Source organism: Serinus canaria, chromosome Z (genome assembly GCF_022539315.1).
Source record: "Serinus canaria isolate serCan28SL12 chromosome Z, serCan2020, whole genome shotgun sequence".
Classification (NCBI taxonomy): Eukaryota; Metazoa; Chordata; class Aves; order Passeriformes; family Fringillidae; genus Serinus; species Serinus canaria.
Window position 1 is genome coordinate 66352005 of NC_066343.1, and position 20051 is coordinate 66372055.

Genomic DNA, 20051 nt, shown 5'->3' on the forward strand with positions numbered 1-20051 from the left:
AGGAGCTTTCGGGCGCGGGGGTGCGTGCGGCGGGACACAGGGGGTGAACTTGGGGTGGGTGTGAGGTACGGGAGGCATGGGATGTGGGGTGTGCGCGCAGTGCGGGGGTGGGATTGGAGCGCGGAGATGTGTGTGGAGGGCAGGGGGATGCAGGCACGGGGTACGGGGTCCGTGCGGCGGAGCACAGGATAGCGTGCCGTGGGGCAGCGGGATGAGCGTGTAGTGGGCGTGAGGTAGACGAGTAATGGGATGTGGGGTGTGCACACAGTAGGGCGGGGGCCAGGTTGGAATGGAGCACGGGGGTGTGCGCGGTGGGCAGGAGGGCTGGAGGTGTGAGTCACGGGGCTCCGTGAGGAGCCATGGGGCAGAGGGATGTACTTGGGATGGGTGGAAGTATGCGAACAATGGGATGCGGGGTGTGCATGCAGTGGGGCAGGGAGTGGGTGAGATGTGGTGGGCAGAAGGGCTGCAGGTGTGGGGTTTGGGGCACCATGTGGTGGGGATGAGGGGATGCACTTGGAATGCGTAGCTTGGGATGAGCTACATGAGCAATGGGATGTGAGGTTTGCATGCAGTGGGGCAGGGTGCGATAAGAATGGAGCACAAGGGCACAGCTATGGGGGGATGGCGTCCTGGGATGTGGGGTACACCTGTGATGGGACATGGTGAGTGTGGCGCAAGGGATGGGGCCAGCATGCAGTGGGGTTTGGGGCAGATATGCTGCAGAGTACAGAGGTGTCCCCAGTTGGGTGTGGGGTGTCATGGGACACAGGGTACACCTAGACTGGGACATGAGGTGGGTGCGGTGGGTGCAGAGATGCATGTGCAGGGGGATGTTTGCATAATGGGTTACAAGGATGCCTGTGTAGAGGTTACTGGATGTCTGTGGAATGGGATTTGTGGATGTACGTGCAGTGGGGCAGGGTGTACCCTTGCAATGGGGCATGGAGACAGATGAGCAGTGGGGTGCAGAGTTGTGCATGCAAGGAGGACACAGGCAGTGCACAGGCAGTGGAACACCCTGGGACGGAGGCGTGTGCGTGGGCAGTGAGTGGGCCCGGGGGGTTGCAGATGCAGGGCAGAAGGCTTTGTGCAGGGGGCAGTGGAGATAGACAGCCTGCAGAAACGGGGGTGTGTGTCCAGCGGGGCGTCAGGATGTGCGGGGGATACATCAACGACAGTATGAGACCAGGAGCAGGCTGTGGGGCAGGGAGCTGGCCTAGTGACCGAGATGCGGAAGGATACTTGGAGGCTTCGAGGGGGCATCCTCCGGGAAGGAGGGAAGCTGGCCGGGGGCTGCCGGCGCCGGGGTGCAGCGGTGGGGCGGCAGCGGGAGCTGTGCGCGGTGCTGACCGCCGGCCGCGGAGCTGTCCGCGGTGCTGACCGCCGGCCGCGACCTGAGGCTGTAGCAGCGGGCCTGGGGTCCTGCGGCTCAGGCCGCTCGCCGGCCTGAAGAAGAGGGGCTTTAGCTTTTCTCCTTCCATCCACTCCGCTTCCATGGATAGCAGTCCCGCTCCATCCTCCAGCACCTTTCCCGTGCTCTGGCTGCACTGCCATGCCGCCTCAGACTGACCCTCTGCTTCAACCAGTTCCCTCACCTTGCCCTGGGTGAGAGAGTGTAGGGGGACTGCGCTGGGACTGGGTAGCTCCGTGTCCTTCCCCCACTTCACCTTCTGGAGTTGTGTTTAACACCTTCCCTGGGGTCCCCTGCCAGGTCACTGTCCCCACGTGGGGCTGTGGAGTGACCAGGTGGTTCCTGATGGAGAAATTGGGATCAGATGCTCTTGCATTGAGGAGACAGGTGTTTCATGCCGGGCTTGTGTCGGCTGGGAGTGAAGGGGAGGGGGAGCTGCCTTTGTTCCAGACAAGGGAGCAGATGCATGTCAGTGTACAGCCTGCTGGGGCTGCACATACGCAGCACAAACACACGTGCATACAAGCACATGCGCACACTCCCGGCCAAGAACATGTGGTTCAAAGCAGACCCTCTTCTCAGCTATCCCATTTCATGCTGGACAAGTCCTCCTGGGCACAGACCTGCTCCGAGCCCACCCTCTGCTGGCCTCTGGCCTCCACCTTTCCAGCAGCTTGTGAAAAGGGGTATCTCATTCTTGCTGTGTCTCTAAAGAAAAATGGATGGGTCTCCCAGGCTGCCACTGGTGTAGTGTGGTAATGGTAGGTGAAGTTATGGCTGCTGTCTCAAGTCCTGCTCTCCCTTGTGACAAAGAAGTGCCTGTCTCATTGCTGCTGGGGCTCCTGGAAACCCCTGAAAATCGACCTGTCAGGCAGCTGGTAGGGGGAGGTGGCCCCCACCTGTGCCATGGGCTTGCAGGAAGCATCTTTCAGACATAGGGCTGTGCACAGTCACACACCCCCATGGGCGTGGGTTTGCACGCCTCCACTATGCCGTGCATGCAGACAGCACCCACGTATGCATATGTGCACACATATGTGCACCGTTCCTCCTCCACAAACCATGTGAGAGCTGGGAGGCAGTGCAGGAAGTGCTCTGCTTGCTCCTTCTTCTTGTGGATCGAGGATGAAACTCTGCACTTTATGATGGGCTCGGTGCTGAGCCTCTCCAGCAGGCAGATGAGGGGGAAGGTATGTTCCTGTGGGACCTTACCTGCTACGGGATAGCTGAAGCCATGAAGAATGTCCCTTTGCTATTACAGGTAAAATGCAGGGAGCAGAGCATGAGGAGCCAGGACCACGGGCTTCTCAGGTTACTGACCATCAGTACCCACAGCTTGGTGAACTGGACTTGAGGCTGTGCTGAACCAGGAATGATGCGGACTTTGTCAGGGCTGGGTGACACAGCTAGGGACAGCTGACATCAGCCCTGGGGTCTCACTGAAATGGCACTGTCCCAGCCCCTCCTGCCTCCAGGCTGCTGGAAACTTGTGACATAATCAGAGCCTGGGTGGTGGACCTGCGTTGGGGGGGTGCTCCACAACCCCCTCCCCAGTCCTTTGCCCTACTGAGAGCCACTTGGGTCTCCTTTGCAGACGGGCTCTTTGTGACCGACTACTTCACCCGCACACCACGCAAGCTCAGCCCCTTCCGCTCCTTTGCCAGCATCGAGCTCTTCCACTTCCACATTCCTGAGGACACAGTCATCGCCGTCTGGAACCTCATCACCTTCAAGGAGCAAGGTGGCACCTTTGGGGATCAATGCCCAGACCGCAGCATCACCGTGTGAGTAAGCAGCCTAGCCTGCCTATATCCTTCCTGCCTGCCTCTGCCGCTCCTGCCTGGATTTGCCCCACAGCTTGCCTGCTCTTGCCTGCTTCTTTGCTTGCACAAGCACGTGTACCTATAGAGTCAAAGAATCACAGACCCACAGAATCCTTTGGGTTGGAAAGAACATTAAAGATCATCTTGTTCCAACCTGCTACCATGGGACATGTTCCACTAGAGCAGGTTGCCAACTGAGTACCACGCAGCTGCTTGCTCATCCCCCCATTGCTCCCCCGGTGGGGAGGAGAATCATGGAAAAAAAGTAAAACTCGTGGGTTGAGATAAAAACAGTTAACTAATCAAAATAAATATGCCAGTATCACTAATTATATAACAGCTACAAAAATAATAATAATAACAGTAACAAAAAGGAGAGAGAGAAATAAAACCCGGGAAAGATAACTGATTCATCACACAGTTGCTCACCACATGCTGACTGATGCCCAACCTGTCCCCCAGCAATGATTGGTGGCTCCATGCCAACTCTCCCAAGTTTAGACACTGGGCAGGAGATTCTATATGGAACAGAATGTTTTTCTTTATGGTATGGAATATTACTTTAGTCAGTTTGGGTCAGCTCTCCAGGCCATGCTTCTTTCTAACATCTTGTGCACCCACTCTCTGGCGGAGCATGAGACACTGAAAAGGGCTTTAGGGTAAGCGCTGCTGAGCAACAACTGAAACGTCAGTGTGTTATCAACATTATTCTCATACTAAATCCAAAACACAGCACTGTACCAGCCACTCAGAAGAAAATGAACCCTATCCCAGCCAAAACCCAGACAACATGTACGCTCTCTCCCCATGATTCATCTTCCCAGGACCAATGCAGGCTCCACTCTTCTGTGCATCTCATAGATGAACTGTTTTGCTTGAACACCCACTCAGGAAAGCTCAGTCTCCAGAAAGGTCCCACCTTCCATGATGTCTTTAAGCATAGAGGAAGACACCCACATGCAGGACATACTGGCCCTGCCACGATGCCCAGCCTACACCCTGCTAACTGCTGTCTCTCTTGCAGGTATTTCCGCTCAGGGGCTCCCTCTGTCATTAACCCGCTGCACACGCACTTCCCCAGGGACACGGCCGTCCCTGGCTCCTTCGCACTGACCCTCACCTGGACCCTGCCCAACCGCACCACAGGCGTGTTCAATGTCACCAGCCCACTGCCCGGGGACTGGTTTCTGGCTGCCCACCTGCCCAAAGATGAGGGCAAGATCTCCGTTAAGGTGAAGGACCTGGAGGGATCATGGCGGGGGAGGGAGGGGGGTGCATGGCTGGGTCTGACTGTCCTGGGCTGGCAGTGCCCAGGGCAGGTGTTCTAAGTGGAGTCTGTGCCCTGTGCCCCTTGCCCTGTGCTGACTCTCCTCTGCTGCAGGGGCTTTACGAGGAGTGCCAGTATCTCTTCCAGCCACAGCTCATCGTGCAGCGCCTGGTGAACATCGCTGTGCTGTACCCTGGTCATGTCACCGAGCAGAGCTTGGCCCCCCACAACCGCTCCTGCCTCTACAAGTGAGTGTGAGAAGGTCACCTAAGGAGGAGGCATTCTCAGGGTGGGGAGATGAGGGTGTCCCATCCCTCTGGCTTCCCTCCCCAGCCCTGTTAGTCCATAGTGATGGGCACAACCTGGCACTGCTGTCCCGCAGGGTCTTTGTGCCCAGCTACACATCACGAGTGCTTGTGGAGGTGCTGCGGTGCCGTGGCGCCGAGGGCTGCCCACTCTGGCTGCGTGTGCGGGCCAAGGCTCCCCCCCTGCACAACTCGACAACCCTGGACTGCCGGGAGCACACTCCCTGCCAGCTGGCGCAGGACCTGCCCTTCTGGCAGCACTGGTACTACGTGCTGGTGGAGAAACACCCTGGGGTGCCGGGTACCATCTCCTTTCAGGTCACCGTGCAGCTCACAGGTGAGGGTGCATGTACAGGTGTGGGTGGAGGCATGGTCTTGACTCTGCTTTGGTGTGGGGGCTAAAGGATGCCCACGGGATCTGTCCACAGCGGGGCACGGGTTTATACCCAGCTCTGCTTGGATGGGAATGCTGTGAGGTGTTGGGGCTGGGTTGCAAACGGAGATGAATGGTGGGCAAGAAGGGAAGGTGGGAACTAAGAGGGGGCTGGAGCTGTGTGGTGCTCAGGCTGATGGCTCTGTCCTTCCAGACTGTTCCCGACCCAGCCTGGCCCGGACACCCTTCCTGCCCTCCAGTGCCTCCATGAACATGCCCCACTCCTTCGGCTCTGCGGGTGGGCTGGCACTGGGGGACAGCCCTCCACCCACCAGCCCCAATGACACAAAGCACCCAGTCCCCATCCCTGTCAACTTGCACACCGAAGAGAGGTGCTGGCCCGTCCGGCCCACGCTGCGCAACGAGCTAGACACCTTCTCTGTCCACTTCTACATCTTCTTTGGGCCCAACGTGTCAGTGCCGCCTGACCGCCCTGCTGTCTTCGTCATCAACCTCCTGCCAGTGCTGGACAGTGGTGGGGTGCTCAACCTGGAGCTGCGGCTCAATGTGGTGAGGTGGCCACATACACCCTTAGTGGGGCAGGGTACCTTGGGACGAGGGGCAGGATGGGAGATGGGTGATGTCAAGGCTGCAGCAGGGCAGGGAACAGGATTTGGAGTCATAGGCAGTGGTTGTGAATTTTTTGGGTGATGGAGAATGGATTAGGGTGCTCCAAGGCTCAGGTTTGGGGTGTTCTTGGGTGAAGGGCAGTGGGTTAGGGCACTGCTAGTTTGTGTGCTGTGATCCAAGCGCTGTCAGAGCAGGGGACATCCCTGGCACTGGTTTAAGGCCATCTCCTCTGCCATCAGAGCTCCCTGTGTGGTGAGAATGTGACAGTGTTTGGGTGTCTTAACCATGGAGTCCCACTGACATCTGGTGACAACACCTCGGTCACCTGTGAGACAGGTAGGCTGGGCTGTGCATGTCCATCCTGCCATGTCCATGGGGTCATGACCCCTATATCTGGCAAGAGGCTGGGTGGAGGGAGGCCGCAGAGACCATGGGGGCATGTGGCCCTGGAGCCTGGCACAGGGTACTCTGTCCCTGTTCCAGCTCTGTCCAGGGCAGAGGGCTGCACCTTGCTCTGCTCACCCAGAGCTCTTCTGGCCCACAGAGTCTCTGGCAGGCTTCCTGCTCTCTGTTAATGCCACAGCCAGCCTCAGCCGCCTGCGGATCCCCTACCCTCAGACAGGCAGCTGGTACCTGAGCCTGCGCTCGCTCTGTGCTACGGAGCACGGGTAAGAGCCCTGGCACATCCCCCCTGTGCCCCAAGGGGGGATGTCCTCACCGTGACCTGTGCCTGTGCGTGCCGTGGGTCTGTGGATGTGCCTGTGCCCCGTGCTGCGTGTCTCCGCTCATTGTGCGCACGTGGCTTTGCGGGCCGTGTGTCACCGTGTGAGTGCTGCGTGGGCACGGATGGCTCCAACTCGCGTCTGCCTGACCATCTGCGGGTCCCCGCGGCTCTTCCCTCTGTCTCGCGGTTAGGAAGTGCCTGTCAGCTCGCAAACGCCGGGCATCTGTCAGTGCCTCTCCGCCCCCGCGGGAGGGCCCATCTGTACCCATGCCTGGGAGGGGACCAGGCTGTCACTGGGAGGACAGGGCTCTGCTCTGCTAGTGAGGGGGCATCTCTGGTCAGGCTGGGGCTCTGCTCAGCATCTCCAGGGACTGCTGTGGCTCTGTTCTTGGTCTCTGTCTGCCTGGAGCCTTGTGGAAGAGTGAGGCTGGTCTGTGTGTGTGTGTGTGCGTCTGTATGTGCAAGGATACACAGGTGTGGATGGTGCTGCATGCATGTTCAGGTGCATATGTGCAGCCAGCTCTGTGTGCATATTCTGGTTTGCACAAGCAGTCAGGGCTTTGTGAAGCAGCCAGTGCTGTGTATGTTCTGCACACACATATGTGCAAATTAGACTGTATGAGGACATAGTGGAGAGCAGACACACATTCAGCTGGCACTGTGTACATACTTGTGCATGTTGGGGTGCCTGTGGTGTGCCCAGCCAGCAGCTGGTACATGCTGTTGGCCTGTGGAGCTGCCTGTGCTCCTAGGTGTGCTGGAGCTGAGAAGGTGCTGGCAGTGCCCAGAGTCTGGTGCAGGAGCAGCCCAGGGCAGTGGGGTTGGTGTGCCTGCTCTGACTCCTCTGCTGCATTTCTAGTTCACGCTAAGTTGCCAGTCACAGTCAGCCCTTCCCTGATGGGTTCACACATGGCCATTGCAGGGCGTAGTGTTTGCACAGAAAAACCCAAATGAAATAGGAACCAGCTGAGTGTGCTGCTAAAGGCAGAGGGGCTTTAAGCATGGCCATGTTCTTCCTGCTCACTCACACTGGCACAAACAATTGAAGCACGCAGGATCCTTGGGGACCAGCTCTCAGCTACCCGCACAGCACCAAAGAATCTCATTTTCAAGCTTGCCCAGTCCCTGAGTCTCCCATCACCTACCAAGTCTGGGTGAGACAGGTGGCTCTGGTAGAGGCAGGAGCTCTTCAAGGGCACAGGGTGAGGACTGACCCCTTTCTCCCACCATGCAGGTTTGAGCCCTGCACCAACGTGACAGCTGAGGTGTACCTGCGCGCCTACCTCTCACCCTGCATCAATGACTGCGGCATCTACGGCCAGTGCAAGCTGCTGCGCACCAACAACTACCTGTACGCTGCCTGCGAGTGCAAGGCTGGTGAGAGCTGAGCCCGGCACCCGCGGACCCCTGCATCCTTCCCCTTCCCCTTGGATACCACTTGTGTCCCAGTAGTCCATTCGTGCCAGGTCTCTGCAGGGTGCTGGAAAGGGGGTTCCCTGCTCACCCCCCCAGACCCTGTGAGTGCTGCAGTGGTGATGGCAGCTCTCCCTGGTCACAGGTTGGAACGGCTGGGGCTGCACGGACAATGCGGAGGCTTTCTCCTACGGCTTCCAGCTCCTCTCCACACTGCTGCTGTGCCTCAGCAATGTCATGTTTGTGCCTCCCGTGGCCATTGCTGTCCGCAGCCACTACCTCCTAGAAGCTGCTGTCTACATCTTCACCATGTTCTTCTCCACTGTGAGTGTGCGTGGGGCATCTGAGGGGAAGGTGAAAGGTTGGGGCTGTGCAGGGCAGCTCTCACACCCTTTTCCTGCTACCCCAGTTTTACCATGCCTGCGACCAGCCGGGCATTGTGGTGTTCTGCATCATGGAGTATGATGTGCTGCAGTTTTGTGACTTCTTGGGCTCTCTCATGTCTGTCTGGGTCACTGTCATCGCCATGGCCCGGCTCCAGCCCATAGTCAAGCAGGCAAGTGTGGGGAGGGAGCATGCAGGGCAGGCATGGAAGAGATTCATCTTGATGGGTGCCCCATTGCCCCACAGGTGCTGTACCTGCTGGGGGCCATGCTCCTGTCCATGGCTCTACAGATGGACCGTCACGGGCTCTGGAACCTTCTGGGGCCCAGCCTTTTCGCTTTGGGGATAATGGCCGTCGCCTGGGTAAGATGATGTCCCTTTATGTCCCCATCCTGGCTGCGCTCAGCATCCTGACCCCACGAGCATCTCCCCTCTTCTGCCCTCACCCTTCCCCATGAACCCCGCTCCCTGGCTCCTGAGGGGTAAGTCACCGTGGCACAGAGGTCATCCCTGTCCCTGCTGTGGGTCCTGTTCCAGCCTGTCCTTTCCCCAACAGACGGCTCGCACCATCCGTCGCCGCCACTGCTACCCTCCGACCTGGAAGCGCTGGGCTTTCTACCTGTGCCCGGGAGCGCTGATTGCAGCGGCGGCCGTGCTGCTCTACGCCTTCGTGGAGACAGAGGAGAACTACTTCTACATCCACAGCATCTGGCACCTGCTCATTGCTGGCAGCGTCGGCTTCCTGCTGCCACCCCGTGCCAAGCCCAGTCGGCGCCTGGGGCCCCTGCCCCGGCGCAAGGGATGTGGGTACCAGCTCTGTGTCAATGAGCAGGAGGAGCTGGGGCTCGTTGACCCCGCTGTGGCCTCCATCAACAGTATTTGTACCAGCTGATGGTGACGCCAGCTCAGACTCCTCCGTCGTGGAGAGCAGCCCTGTGGGGCTTGGCACCCACTCTCTTTGCTGGCCACCCATCTCTGGGGGTGCCAGGACTCCTCTGGACAGGCACACAGTCACCTGTGCCAACCTGTTCTTCCAATTACAGCCTGATTGAACTTGTCTCCAGGGGTTACTGTGGCTTAATCTGGGGCGGAGCTGTGGGATCTCAAGGCTGACCTAGGTCACATTCCTCTCTATGCCAGGCCATGGAGTTGCCAAGCGGGAATGGTTAGGTGTGGAGGGGAGGAATGGCAACAGTCTCTGGCTCTCAGTCAGAGCTGCCACTTTGTGGTGGCTGCTCTAGAGCTGATGCAGCTCCAACAGAGCAAAGTGGCTGGCAGGAGGTGGGGAGCAGAGACTGTAGTGTTTTGGCTCCTGTCATGACAGGTTGCAAGGCTGGGATGTCTTTGTCGGGGCACTGTGCTCTCACAGGATGGCTGTCATGTCTGACCCAGGAGTAGCTGTGCTGTACCAGGGCATCCAACCTTGCATCCTCTCCAAGCCTGCAGGACTGTGGTGAGCCCATAGCTGTGGGGGTAGGGCCATTGGGTGCTGCTGCTGCTGCCTGCCATGGCAATGCAGAGCTCTGAGAGGCCTCTGCCTTCAAAGGCCACAGCCCCAGGAGCCCATAGTGTGTTAGTGTCACCCCACTGCCTGGGACAGCCTGCCTCAGCACCCCACATGTCACTGTCACCCAGACTAGTGACCCTGTGTCCCTGCTGTTGCCACCAGCACTGTCTCTGCAGGGCACTGGGCTCCAGTGGGAGGGGCATTGCCTGGGCTGCACCCTGTAACCCAGCAGGGACAGCCCTTTCTCACCCCTGCTCCTTGTCTGGCTTACGGTCAGACCTGTGGGCTCAGCACCCACTGCAGCCACTGGTGACCATGGTGTGGTGACAGACTCTTGGGCTGAGAGTGTACCTCAAGGACAGGGGGGTTTCACTCAGCATCAGCATCTCAGAGGGGTCCAGGGAGGACAGGGAAAGTTTCACTGACACTTCTCACCCCTCTGGGGACTTCCCCAGTCTCCTGAGAATTTCTCAGCCCTGCAGGGATCTTCACGGTGGAATCCTGAGGCAAAGCTCTGCATCCTACCAGCCACATCTTAGCTGAGCAGAGCCCACCTGCCAGCAGCCCCCCTCCCTGTACCCCTGGGGACAGAGCCCGGCACAGGGAGATTTACGGGATGCTTAACAGGATTAGCAACTGCAGGCAGGCAGCTATGTAATAGGATTGCAATCTAATTAAAACTGCTTCTTGGGAGCTGGGCCCCAGCTGGCCAGAGCAGGGTGGGCTTGAAGGTTTGTGGGGGCAGATGGGGAGAACTTTGGGGATGGGATTGCCAGAACCGGAGCCGGAATGAGCTGGTGAGGACCATGGCAGTGCTGGTGAGTTCAGGGGTTTGCTGCCTCTGTCTCTGGGCCTTGGTGTGGGCTATAGCCATGGGGAGCCAGCCTGGTGTAGAAGTGTGCTGAGCAGCCTGGGCAGGAGTCCCAGTCTTTGTACAAGGACTGGGGAAACTGCATCTGCCACTCTCCTTCCCCCCTGAGCTCCCCCCTTATGCGTGGCCTGTCCTTGAGCTCACTATCCAGCCCTCTCTCTGCCATACAGAATGTCCTGTCTGGCCAGGTGACGGATTAAGGATTAATTTTTTAATTAAGTCCAATTGCACCCCACTGGCAGTAGCAGCCCCCAGAGGACGAGGAGCTCAGCTTTAGCTTTCACATCAGCAAGAGTGCACTCTGGAGTGGAGTGCACACTGGGCACAAGCTTGTCCTACACCAATGCACCCCAGTTTCATGGGGGTGTCAGGGCTGCATGCAGCATCCTTTCCCATCCCTCATCCCCAGTCTCACTGCTGCAGGGCTGAAGTGCAAACCTACTGCTTGTCAAATTTGTGAAGACTCTACAATAACAGAGCCAGTGGTAGGATGAGCTATCCCTGTGCAAACAGCTGCACAGTCCCTGGCCTGCCACAGCAGACACCAATGGGGTGACACATGTGGGACTGGAGCCTTGAGGGGTCCTGGAAGAGGTGGGCAAGAGTTTTAGCCAGGAGAGCTGCCCAGGGAAGCATGGAGGAGCCACACGCCAGCTCTGCTAGGCTCTGCTTTTCTGGGCAGATGGTGCGGCTCAGAGCTCCCTCTCCTTTTAATTAAACCAGCAACAGCATTTTTCATCTCAAGGACAGGCCACGCATCTGACCGCACTGCCCAGGAGGGAGCTCAGCCAAGCAGCACTGGAGGGAATCCAGGCACTCTCTGCCAGCCCAGCTCGTCCCTGGGGGCCCGTGGGCTGCCTGCTGAGAGCTGGGAATCCCCATTCTCACTTCATCTCCCAGTCCCAGGGTGGGCAGAAACCCATTCCCCTGCCTGGGTCAGGACGCAGCTCAGCGCATTGCAAGTGCAGAACACACAGTACTGCAGGACAGGAAGGGTGTTTGCTCACTGCTCCAGGCACCAAGCATGGAGAAGCAGGTCTCTCCTGTGGGACACCCAGCACAGGGGGTGTGTGTGCCTCTCCCTCCTCTTCCTGGGACACACCATGAGGGACTCCAGTTCCCTCATGGTGTGTCACCTCCCTTTTGTTGCAAGATCAGGAGCACCAGTGTGTCCATGCCTGTGGGTCTAGTGAGTTTTTCTGTCACAGTTCCCCATAGCCTCCAGCCCCTGCCCCATGAGGATGCACTTGGGGTGAAGGCTGGACTCTCCCACCTTACCCCCCTGCTCAGAGAGTTGGGGTCTCTGTGAGTCCCACCCTCCCAGTGTAAACAGCTTTCCCGATGTTCCATCCCTGCCTCTGCCAGGCCCAGCAACCACATAACCATGGCAACAGTATCCCTATAACAGCCAGGTACATCTGACATCCCCATGGCAACCAACTCCCGGAACAGCCGATGAAGAGCTTTGCTTCCTCAGTGCTGGAGAGGGATGGGGGGGATTCGAGCCATACCAGGTCAGGTGGTGGCACGGAGCTGGGGACAGACACAGCTGGGTAGAGTTTTTGACTCGTGTGTGTGGCAGCATAAGTCTCTACCGCCTCTGTCCTGACAGGTAGTGTGCAGTGGACACAGGGGATGCATAAGAAGGTGGCAGCCCACGGAGCAGTATCATCCTGATTGCTGCATCCCTGCTCCATCCTGCCTGGGCTGTCAGTGTCATTGGGCCAGCGCTCCCTGCTCCAACGCAAGTTTCTTGGAAATGTGCATCCCAAACACTGGTATTGTGCTTCCTGCCACAACCTCCTCCTACCCGAGCCCCCGCTAAAGAGGCCCTCCTCCTGTTGCCCTCACCCTGCCCTCCTCGGAGGCTGCCGGGCCCTCCCACCACTGCCCACCCAATGACTCCTGTCCTAGCTCATCACCCAGCAGCCCTGACGCAGTCTGTCGTTGCAGATGGCAATTGCATGCCATGCAACTTTAATGTGTCAGGCCTGAATTATTGAGCCCTGCAGCAGACTGCGTGCACGCAGGCAGCATCCCGCATCCCTCCTCCTCTCCCTGTCCACGTGTGCCTGACTAGGAAGCAGTGGATGGGGGCTGGTGAGAAGTCCAAGGTTTTGGGGTCTGTCTGGGTGCACAAGGGTGCTGTGCCCCTTGCTAACCACCGTGGCTGGGAGGTGTGGATGGAAGGGTGGCTGGAGGTGTCACCAGATTGGTCACCTGGAGGTTGGTGAGTCCCCAGGCAGGTGTGTAGGGAGGGACGTGAAACCCTGCTGTCCCCGCCTCAGCATTTTCTCTCTGTATCCTCATGAAACCCTGGGTCAAGAGGCGCAGATCCCCTGGAGGCCTCAGCCCTCCTGCTCACTGTGCTGCCAGATCCAGGGAGGCAAAGCCTTTCCACGCCAGTCGATGTAAATCCCATTGTGGATACAGACAGAGCTTGCTCCCTGGCCGGACATGGCTGTCACTGTGCTGCTCTGGGGATGATGAAGGGCTCCGAGAATGCCCTGGCTGCTCTCTTATTTTTGCAGTTTGCCTGAAGCACCCTGCAGCCACTCGATGATTTTCTCATCAGAGTAGGAAGGCTTGACTGCCCTCCCCACACAGACCCATCCATCACCCATGGCTGGCACCACTGTGCAGTTCACAGGCACTGGACTTGCCTGCCCTGCTCAGTCCCTGGCTATCCCCCAGCCCGGCAGGCAGTGCCTGCACCATGGGCAGCCTGAGGGAGCAGCTCAGTGCATGCACAGGAACCCAATTTTCCCTGGGGCAACCCATGCACAGCCTGCTTCCTCACCCCTCCTTCTTCCTCATCCCCTAGCTCCAGGTCTCATCCTCCCTGCTGCCATCCCTGCCCTTCGGGGGGTATCAGGCACCCCTCAAAGCTTCAGCCCCAGTCTGCTGCATGCTAGGTGAGGAGCAGCTGGGAGCCAGGCACCCACAAGTGGGAGACACAGCTACATTTGGAGAAAGCCCAGCTGCAGTGCCATGGGGCAGTTCCCTTGGGCCCTGTTCCTGGGAAACATCCTGCCATAGGTACCTGTCCCACAGAACTGAGACAGAGCTGAGCATGACAAAGTCAGCCCAGCAGGGACAAGAGGATGTCAGGGGGACCCAGGGCACCGAGAGCCAGCATTTTCCCAGCAGCACATCATGTCACAACACCTGAAGAAGTGAGGAAACACAAGGGTGACAGGGCATGCCCAGTTTGGCATGAGGGTAGGGGTGCGGGTGCCGTGGAGATGAGGGACAAAAGGCTTGGCTGTACCCACAGGGACCAGAGCATTGCAGGGGGAATGTGTCAAGGGACAAACAGCAGCTGCCATGGTCACATGGCTGGAAGGGAGCAGCAGACAGGAAAGGGGGACACTGAGACATGGAAAATCAGGAAAATGTGCTGGTGATGTAAAGCATCACGATTTACAGCTGCTGCTAACTGAGTTTCTTGGAGAGGTTGGTGGGGAAACCTGCAGGGAGGCTGGACTCAGGACTTTATCCCTGGCAATTTAGAAGAGGGCTGTCGAAGACCTGCTCTGTCGAGCGGAAGAACCACTTGAGTTGTGCTTAACTTCATCAAGGGAACTGCATAGAAATCAGGGAGCTTGCTAAGAGAAATTAATAGAGCAGCCGGGGGGGCAGACTGCCTGCAGACAGCATGAGAACTGCTCAGATCCGCATGCTGGAGACTTCCAGTAAATGAACATGTCCTTTAACAAGATTTGCAAGGCCAGCATGGCCAAGGAGTGGAGTGAGTAAATGGGTGGGAAAGGTCATTCCTCAAGGAAGGGAGCTGTGCCAAAATGAAGAGCACATGAAAGGGGGGGAAGGTTACATTAAAAACCAGAGCAAAACAACCCGCAGGGAGCCTTTGAGGGAGATCTTGGCAGCAGTTTAAAATTGCAAATAATTTTGCAGTGCTAAATTTGCTAAATTGTTGCCATAGCAATGAGAGTTTGGGGATGTCCGGGGTGCATCAGAGTGCTGCAGCTTAGATTTACCCCTTTGGATGAATCTTGGGGTAGGATCTGGGAGTCCTGTAAGCTATTTGTTAGGACAAGGAAGCCAAGTGTTTCTATCTCTGAAGCAGACATCTACGGCCCACAGAGGGGTGATGCTGAAGGAGCAGCCTTGGCACATCCTGGCTGGTGAGCAGAAGAAGGGCTGGGATTGCAAGGACAAAGTCTATGAGTACAAAATGCAGCTGCACTTGCTGTCAACTGGTAGGAAATTAAGGCAGTTGCTCTTGTGAGAAATCAGCCTTGCACCAACAGAAATCAAGCTGTTACACCAAATGCAATCCTGGATAAATTTATCTTAAGAAGCAAGCCTGCAGAGGAAGATAAAATCATGTTAGCAGAGGCTGAGAACACTGTCCATAGGATGAAAACCCACTGTTCCCTTTATGGCTTGCAGATTAAAGTTTTCCCTTAAAAATCATTTCCCCCCACTCAAACACTACCACTAAAATTTCCCTTGAGTCCCAAGTGCTAGGCAATATGTTGTTATGTGTGAGCAGAGTTCTCAATGGAGCCTGCATTACAGAAATCATGTTGAAGCTTCCTGTTGGACTGCGAGAGGTGCCTACAATGAGAGGAATATTACAGATTATTCTTACTTTACATAAATATGCTTCATCACCTCCACAGCTAAAACACAAGGCTCCGCATTTTGAAGAGGAATGTTTTTGGATAAAATTAAATGGGCTTGGAACAAGTGCAATCCAGAGGCTCCTGGCTCAGCAGGAAGGGAGGTAAGTCCCTGAGGGCTTCGTGTGCCAAGCCCTCCTGAGGAGCTTTGCCCCAGGGCTTGCCTGCAGTCAGCAAATCTCCCGCCAGCACAACTACAAATCCCAGATGAGCCCATGAGGATTGTTGTTCTAATTAACTAATGAAGTAGTCTCCTGTTGGGAAGATGGATAATCTGAGCTGGAGGCTTCCTCCCTGTTGTGGGGGAGGACCTGGAGCAACACCCACCTCCTCTCAAGGGACCTCATAAATGTTTGTACACCCTGAGGTTGTACGTGCTGCAGGGAGGTGCCAAATGCTCCCAGGCACAGCATCTTCCTGCACCCTGCCTTCAACATGACTTCAAAAATCTGTCTGACCCTGTCCTCTGTCTGGCAGGTGCAAAGGCAGCTTGGCTGCTCTCATCCCTGAGTTTTCACTTTGGTCTCATAGTTTTCATGCAAATCACAAGAGAAAAATTAACATTTGAGGAGGGTGAAGTTTGTGCAGGATCCCCCTGAGCTGCAGCCATGCACAGCACAGGAGGATCCACTTCAAAGGGAGGAGCCACTTCATTAAAAAAGAGAACTAGGGCTTTTGATATCAAGATTAACATCCTGATATACATCAAAGCAGCTTCCGCTCCTTGTCCTTAGACACCCTCTCCTGCTTCACTTGGGTTCTGGATTTTGGAATTATACCTCTGCCTAATCCATGCTGTGCTGCATCTCATCTGGATGGCTGTTTGGTGGGGGAGATTCTGGGTGCTGTTTTCTGGTGTGTGAGACCTTCAGGTCAAGTCCATGAGCCTAAACACTCTGTCATTGCCTTCTGTTCCACATATGAAGAACTAAGAGCTGCTGGTGAAAGTGATTCCATTTCCATTGAAAAACATCATGTTTTTAAAAGAAAATGCAGTAGAGAAGGGGCCAAAGGCCAGCTGGGTTGCCTCAGAACTCAGTGGCATCCATCCCTCCAGCCACCCCTCCTTGAGCGGCAGCAGGCACAGCCTTGGTAGCAGGTTGGGCACCCAGTAGCCTGGGAGAGAGGACTGAGGTGTGAACACTGAGCACTGGCACAGGGAGAGGCGTGAGCACGCAGGGGTGGTGTGTGCACAGAGTGCTGGTGGGAGTCACAGCCACCATGCTAAACCTCTCCTTCCGTATTTGGAGATTATGAGAAGGATTTAATGAGGCTCAAGATAAGGCTCATGGGCCTTGTACTGTTCCTAAAGCCAATACCTCGTGCTTTTGCTGTGGCCAGGGGCTTTATCAGGGTGGCCATTGGTGCTGGGCTGCAGGGTGAGCAGTGGCCAGGAGTTCTGTGAACCCCTCACGCGGTCACCCCAGGCCTTAGAGCACTCTTTGGGACAGGAAAGAGAAGTTGCAGTGGGGAAGACACAGGACTGAGCATTCAACTATTAGCAGGCAACTACAGACACAGCCCAAAGCTGCTCTCAGGGCAGTCATTTGGGTCACACTAGCTGTACCCCAGGATTCTGAGATGGGGCTGGGCTCAAGTGGGCACAGAGCATCACCACCAGGTTACAGTGTGATGGCTGGCAGCGAGGTACAGGGGCAAAGAGCTTGCTGCCACTGGCAGGTAACAGCTTTATTATTTCAATTCTTGTAGACATTAAACATAGGCTCTGGACATGAGGCAGGCCATGCAGGAGGGAGAGGATCAGGAGAGTGGTACAGCTTTGACTTTCTCCAGAATGGGTTAAAAACAAGGAAAAATCCTCCCCCCAAGCCTCCACTACCCCAGGGATACATTCTAGCCCCCCTGGCAGTTGGCTGTTTTGTTTCAGCTACCCTGTTGCAAGCTGTTGTGTGTGACAGAGGCAGGAGTTGTATGTCCAGGCTGCCCAGAGCAGCATCCTCCAGGCCCCACAGCCATTAAACAGCAACACTGAAATCCTGCTGCGACATGCTGGCGCTTTCACTTGTATTTCTAGCCTGGAGAAGATCTTGCTCGCCCCAGAAGAAGCCCACCCTTTTTTCCCTGTGCTCTCCTGGCTGTCACTCCAGCCCTCAGGTGCAGACACATTGCCTGTGCCTGGAGGGGGAGGTCTCACCAGGCAGAGCTTGTGATGGAGACCCCCAGGAAAGGCGACTGCTGTGTCTATCCCAGACCCTTCCACACCTGCATCCCCTTGGGCCAGCCCGGTAGGCTCGCTGGAACGGCCGCCTGCACTGCACCCCAGCACTCGGGGCTCTCTGGGAAGACACTGGGGTCCAGCCCTGCCCCGCCGCCCCCCGGCACCGCCCTGAGCCCCAGCTGGAGAGGAGCAGGGGGCACGGGAAGCCTGCTTAACAGGCAGAGGCTGGAGCACAGGGTGCCGTGAGCGCCCAGCCTGGCCCCGGCAGCAGAGCCCCGCCTGCTCAGCAGCACGCAGGAGGCTGGCAGTGAGTCAGGTGGCAGTGGGCCAGCCCCTGGCATGGGGACACCATGCGGGGTGGCGATGCCCCAATCCCGGCGGGCCGGGCCAGACTCCGGACCCTCCGGCCGCAGCCCGGGGCTGCCCCAGCCCGCCCGTCCGGGTATGCCCCGCCCGTGACGCTTGGAGCCCCACCCCCGCTCCGTCACAGCCTCTGCGATTGGGTAACGTGCTGGCCCCGACACGCCCATCTTCTCCTTTCTGAGCTTCTATTGGTTGCCTAGCTGTCACTCCAATCCCGCATTGGCAGGCGGGGAGCTGCCCCTCAGGGACGGCGATCCCTGCGCTCGCACGGCCCCGCCCAGCCGTGTGTTCCTTTGGCGCCTCGCTGCCCCTGGCACCCCTCACTGCGCCCCCGGCACCTCCAGTGCCGCTCATTGCAACGCCCGGCACCCCTCCCTGCACCCCCGGCACCTCCAGTGCCACTCATTGCACCTCACTGCAGCCCTGGCACCCTCCAATGCCACTCACTGCACCTCACGGCAACCCCCGGCACTCCTCACTGCGCCCCCGGCACCTCCAGTGCCACTCATTGCGCCTCACTGCAGCCCCCTTCGCCTCTCACTGCACCCCTCCACCCTTCGCTGCCATCCCCTGCAGCCCGCTGTTCTTTCCACTGTCCCCTTCAATGCACCCCTCACTGCAACCTCACTGCACCCCTCCTTGCACCCGGGCCCTGCACCTCTCACTGCACCCCGTTGCACACCACTCTGTTGAAATCCCGGTTCCCAGTACCCCACAACGCTGAGTCCCACTCGGACTTCCGCTGCTGTCCCCTGCACCCCCGATCTGCAGCCCCCAGGACACCCCCTCATCCCCCATCCCCAGTCCTTGCTGCAACACCACCCTCCTCAGCAGCCAGCCCCCTCCTGCAGCCCCATGTCAGAGCACCCCTCACTGCCCTTCACCTCCTGAGCGCAGAGGGACAGCCCACCCCACTGCCCCAGCATCTCAGAGCTGAAGGATTGGTGCTGTTGTGCCCCAGGGCTGGAAGGAGTAGGTGTAGACTCAAGTGAGGAGCATGGCAGAATGGCAGGAAGAAAGCCAGGGTGTTGGGGAGTGTGGTGGGATGATGGGGATCACAGCAGGCTGACTGGGAGCACAACAGGACAATCAATGGAATGATGGGGAGTGCAGCAAGATCAGTGTGGGGCATGGACAAACACAGCCCAGCCATTGCAACTTCACCAGGGCAAGCAGCAGGGCTCAGGAAGGGAGATCCCACCTTCCTCTTCCCTTTGCCTACCCTGATAGGTCCCAGGAAGAGAAATCCAGGGCTGAGATGTTCGCAGGCAACAGCCCCATCACTGTGAGGCTTGGGGCCAGCAGCCAGGCAGTTTCTGCTCCTGCTTGGGAGCATAGAGGATGTTTTGTATGCAGTGGTGGGAGCATCAGGCCCACCAGGGCTGGCCCTGCTGCTGGCAGCCCCCACAGACCCCAGCTCCCTGCCCACTGCATCACGAGGCCTCTGTGCCTCACCTTTCCCTCTGACCCTGGGTGTGCAGCTGGTATGGGATGAGGCGCAGTGCCAGGGGGTCATGGGCCTTTCCAGCACTACCTGCCCATGTTTCTCTCCTGCTAGATGATGTCTGGGCTGTGATGTTGTTGCTCACTGCTGCTGTGACACCTGCTGTTCCTCTGCCACTTTGCTGTCGGGCCCTGTGATTGTGCCCCTGGTCCTTCTCCACAGCTTGGCCACATATGGGGTGCTCCAGCCAGCTGCTGTGTTCACCTGGAAGATGTGGGGTGCCCTGGCAAGCTCCTGGAAGACGGTGGGGCAGGCAATGGGCCAGGGTGTGAGGTGAAAAGGGCAGGAGTTCAGGGACACCTAGCTGGGGAGCTACAGGGACATGTACTGCAACCTCACCCTGAAGGTCATGCATGGCATCCAGGCAGTGATGAGCGGATCCATCATTCATACATCCTCAAGATGGGATGACAACTGCTTCAACATGGTCTGCTTGCCCACTCACATCAAATTGGATTCCTTACCCTCCTGAAATACCATTGGTGGAACCCCAAGAATTAGAATTCCTGGGTTCTGTGAAATTGGATTTTTGTGTTAATTTTAAATACATGGGAAGGAATCAGTCTAAAAACCTTTCTCCCTGTCACCCTGTGTATAAGAAGCAAAACTTTCAGTACAATTACACTTCTGGCAGCCTTTCTAAAT

General features: G+C 57.4%; 1 protein-coding gene across 1 annotated transcript; it reads left to right on the plus strand.

Moving 5' to 3' along the window:
• The first annotated feature begins 2376 nt into the window (after positions 1 to 2376).
• On the plus strand, positions 2377 to 9392 carry TMEM8B (transmembrane protein 8B). Its single transcript, XM_050987374.1, has 13 exons — positions 2377 to 2604; positions 2858 to 3198; positions 4262 to 4469; positions 4619 to 4752; positions 4887 to 5146; positions 5397 to 5752; positions 6052 to 6148; positions 6357 to 6480; positions 7771 to 7913; positions 8095 to 8273; positions 8359 to 8505; positions 8580 to 8696; positions 8890 to 9392. The coding sequence occupies exons 1-13, from the start codon at positions 2377 to 2379 to the stop codon at positions 9223 to 9225; spliced, it is 2670 nt and encodes an 889-aa protein (XP_050843331.1). The 3' UTR covers positions 9226 to 9392.
• The last annotated feature ends 10659 nt before the right edge of the window (positions 9393 to 20051 follow it).